The following is a 4,433-nucleotide window of genomic DNA, read 5'->3' on the forward strand; positions in this document are numbered from 1 at the left end:
GGATGGGATGGGATGGGATGGGATGGGATGGGATGGGATGGGATGGGTGGAGGGGACACGAGGGGGATGGATGGAGGGGACAGGTGGATGGTTGGGATGGAGGGAACATGCAGGGAATTGGGATGGAGGGGACATACATGGTGGGATGGGATGGAGAGGACACAAGGGGGATGGGATGGAGAGGAACATGAGGGGGATGGGTTGGAGAGGAACAGGGAGGGATGGGATGAAGGGGACAGAAGGGAAATGGGATGCAGGGGACATGTGAAGCATTTGGGATGGAGAGGACACACATGGGGTACCCCCACGTCTGCCCAGACCCCCCACCCCCTTACTCTCCTCCAGCAGGCCCGTGTCAGACAGGGAGCTCTCCTCGGAGACGCTGAGCTCTGTGGGGCCAGGACAAGAACAGGGGAGAGAGGGGCAGGGGAAAGGGACAGGGGAGAGAGGGACGGGGGAGAGGGGGTATGGTGAGAGCAGAGTCGGAGCCACCGCCAGTGCCTGAACTCTCCCACGGCCGCGCCACCTCCCAGCGCGTCCCCGCGGGGCTCCGCTCCCCCCTTTGTCCTTCCCTCCCTCTTCCCCTCCCGTCCTTCCTCCCTTCACGCCACCTGTCTCGACACGCTCCGGTACCGGCCGGGCCGGCTCTGCCGAGCCGGGCAGCTCCCAACCTGCTCCCAACCTGCTCCTGGCCTCATCCCAGCCTGTTCCCAGTCTGTTCCCCGCCTCATCCCAGCCTGATCCCAATCCGATCCCAGCCTCATCCCAGCCTGCCCAGCCTGGGCACATTGGGGGCATGGGCAGGGAAGGAGCCGCCACGGCCCCGGTCCTTGGGAGGGGACAGGATGGGGACCCCCTGAATGGCTCGGGATGGGACACGGAATGGGACACGGCAGCTGGGTCACATCCTGCCCGTCTTTCAGGTGCAGGGGATGGGGGATCAGAGGGAGTTCTGGGGTGCAAGCAACAGGGGTGAAGTGTTGGGGGGCATTTAGGGGTGCAATCAATGGGGTGAAGTATTGGGGTGCATTGAGGGGGCGAAGTTTTGGGGTGCTGTCAAGGGGTGGAATCGGTGAGGTGAAGTACTGGGGTGCATTCGAGGTGCTATAAATGGGGTTAAGTTTTGGGATGCACTCAACAGGGTGCATTCACAGGGAGGGCATGTTGAGGTGCACATCCCAGGGATGGCATTCCAGGGAGTTTCCAGGGGGGAATTGGGGGGCAGGCACTAGGGGTGGTGTATTGGGGGGTACCCAAGGGGTGTGTTCAGTAGGGATAGGGAATTGGGGTGCATTCCCCAGGGATGGTATTTTGGGGGTTATCTAGGGGCGTGCATTCATTGGGGATGGAGGACTGGGGTGTATCCACTCAGAATGGGGAACTGGGGGGCATCTGGGGGGTGCACTCACCAGTGATGGGGAATTGGGGGGTATCCAGAGGGATTGGGATGGGGAACTGGAGTGTATTCCCCAGGGACACCCCACCAAGCTGCCCCCCACTCCTCCTTCCTGCCCCCCCCTCGGCTGGGGGTGCCGGGGATCTCACCGTGGGCAGTGCCCGTGTCCCTGTGCCCGGTCAGGAGGCGCCTCTGGCTCAGGACCTGTTCCAGGTCGCGCAGCTTCTGCTCCTCCCGCAGCGCCGCCGTTTGTCGCCGCTTCCGCAGGCGCCGCCCGATGTTCTGCTCGTGGCACAGGCGGCGAGAGGCCTCGGCGATCCGCAGCTGCAGCGCCCGCTCCCGCTCCAGGGGGTCCTGGGCATGGGGAGGGGGGGGTCAGGAACACGGCGGGGCCCACCGTGAGACCCCAACATCACCTGGAGCTCTCGGAAACATGGCAGAGCCCACCCTGACAGCCCGACAGTACTCAGAGCTCTGGGAAACATGGTGGTACCCACCCTGATACCCCAACACCACCCAGAGCACTTGGCACCCCAACAACACCGATATCACTGGGAAACACGGTGGTACCCACCGTGACACCCCAATGCTGCCCAGAGCTCTGGGAAACACGGCGGCACCCATCATGACACGTCAACAGCACCCACAGCACTGGGAAACATGGTGGTACCCACCCTGACACCCCGACCGCACCCAGCACATCGACACTCCAACACATCCCATCACCTCAACACCCATCGGCACCCCAACACATCCCAACAATACCCATCATCTCACCCTGACACCCCAACAGCCCCCACAGCACCGGGAAACACGGCAGCCCCCACCCTGACAGCCCGACAGCACCCAGCACCTCAGCACCATCGAGCACAGAACCCCAACATCTCCCAGCACCTCGGTGCCCCAACACCTCCCACAGCACTTGGGACTCCAACACATCCCAACCACACCCACAGCGACACCCACTCTGACACCCCAATACTGCCCAGAGCACTGGGGAACATGGCAGAACCCACCGTGACACCCCAAGACCACCCAGAACCTCAGCACTCCAACATCACCCACAGTGACACCCGTCCTGACACCCCAACAGCACCCACAGTGCTTGGAAACACAGTGACACCCCCCAAGACACCCCAGCACCTCCCAGCCCCTTGGCACCCCAATGTCTGTGGAACCCCAACATCTCCCACCACCTCACCTGGACGGCCCAGTACCTCCCAGAGTGCCTGGAACCCCAACACCACCATTACACACGGAACCCCGACATCTCCCAACACCTCTGCACCCCAACATCACCCACAGCGCCTGGAACCCCAACACTACCATCACTCCTGGAACCCCAACATCTCCCATCCCACTGGAGACCCCAACAGCACTTGGGACTCCCACACTTCCCACCCCCTCAGCATCCAAGCTGACATCGCACACGGAACCCCAACACATCCCATCTACTCAACATCCCAGCACTGCCCACGGCACCTGGAACCCCAACACATCCCATCACCTCGACACCTCAGCACCACCCATGGCACCTGGAATCCCACCTCCTCCCATCCCCCTGGCACCCCAACACCACCCATCACGTTTGGGATCCCAAATCCACCCGCAGCACCTGGAATCCCAACACATCCCTTCACTGGGCACCCCAGCACCCCAACAGCACCCTGGGCACTGGGAATCCCCACCCACGGGATCGGGACAGCGACATCCTCATGGGAGCCCTGGGCATCTTCCACAGCCCCGGGATGGGATGGGATGGATGGGGTGGGAAGGGATGGCATGGGATAGCATGGGATGAAGAGGGGTCCCCACCCCTCCCCTTTGCACCACAGACCCCTCACCACTCCATGCAGGACAACGATCTCATCCAGTTTGAAGGCAGCCCCGATCCGGCGCCGCACCTTGGGGGGCTTCTCCCCAGCCTTTAGGGGGTACTCACGGGGCAGCGTCCCCGTCAGTTCCTGGGACAGCACAGGGACACTGAGCGGGGACACTGAGCGGGGACACTGCGGGGACACTGAGTGGGAACACGACGGGGACACTGAGTGGGGACACTGCAGGGACACTGTGTGGGGACACTGAGTGGGGACACTGAGTGGGGACACTGAATGGGAACACGATGGGGACATTGAGTGGGAACACTGCAGGGACCCTGAATGGGGACACTGCAGGGACACTGAGCGGGGACACTGCGGGAACACTGAGTGGGGACATTGAGCTGTACCACCATGGGGACATTAAGCAGTGACACTGTGGGGACACTGAGCTGTGTCACTGCAGCGGGGGGAACAGGGTAGGTAGGGGGTCTCCTTGCTTGGCGGTGGGGTCGGACCGCGGGTCCCTGTGCGCCACTCGTGGGGACACTGAGCGGTGCCCCCGAGGTCTGAGCGGGGGGTCACCCCGGGGGTCCAGAGCCCCTCTCAGGGTTAGGGGGGTTCACATATGGGGTCCCGAGCCCTTCTTAGGGCTGGGGGGGGTCACCCCGGGGGTCTCGGGTTAGTGGGGTCACCCCTGGGGTCCCGAGCCCCGCTCACCGCCTCCCGCAGGCAGAGCCGCCGCAGTTCCTGCACGCAGCCCTCGAGCCGCGCCTCCAGCGCCTGCTGCTGCCGCCGCCCCGCCTGCACCCGCTCCTTCGGAAGGGGCACCGGGCTGGCCGGGTCTGGGGGGGCACACGGACGGGGGCACGGACCCATGAGGGCACGGACGGCACCCGGGCACCACCCCCCGGCCCCCGCAATAGGTGCGTGTCAAGGCCGGTGGGAGGAAAAAGCAGCCGTGACCCCCTCCCAGAGCAGCACCCACGGGTGTTCCAGCCCCCCCCCCCGGGTATCCATGACCTCCCCAGCAGCACCCTCGGGGGTTCCAGCCCCCCCAGGGTATCCATGACCCCCCCAGCAGCACCCTCGGGGGTTCCAGCCCCCCCGGCAGAGCCGTGCCGCCGCCGCGGGGGGGGGGTCACAGGGGGAAGGTTTCATTCTGACTCACCCCCGCCAAACCCAGCTAAGCCAAACCCTGCCCAAGGCACCCCCCCTTT

The 4,433-nt window shown here is 64.3% G+C and overlaps 1 protein-coding gene across 1 annotated transcript in view; it reads right to left on the minus strand.

The window, feature by feature from the left end:
* Window positions 1-335: 335 nt before the first annotated feature.
* LOC113940809 (innate immunity activator protein-like) overlaps window positions 336-4,433 on the minus strand; it is a gene marked incomplete at its 3' end in the record, with an annotated part of 4,697 nt that continues 599 nt past the window's right edge. Inside the window, exons 2-5 of the mRNA XM_027631958.1 lie at window positions 3,934-4,058; window positions 3,241-3,360; window positions 1,546-1,750; window positions 336-389 (exon numbers count right to left, since the gene is read on the minus strand). Coding sequence (XP_027487759.1) covers window positions 336-389; window positions 1,546-1,750; window positions 3,241-3,360; window positions 3,934-4,058 — 504 coding nt within the window. The remainder of the gene's footprint in view (window positions 390-1,545; window positions 1,751-3,240; window positions 3,361-3,933; window positions 4,059-4,433) is intronic.

Source organism: Corapipo altera, unplaced genomic scaffold (genome assembly GCF_003945725.1).
Source record: "Corapipo altera isolate COAL_440 unplaced genomic scaffold, ASM394572v1 131649, whole genome shotgun sequence".
Classification (NCBI taxonomy): domain Eukaryota; kingdom Metazoa; phylum Chordata; class Aves; order Passeriformes; family Pipridae; genus Corapipo; species Corapipo altera.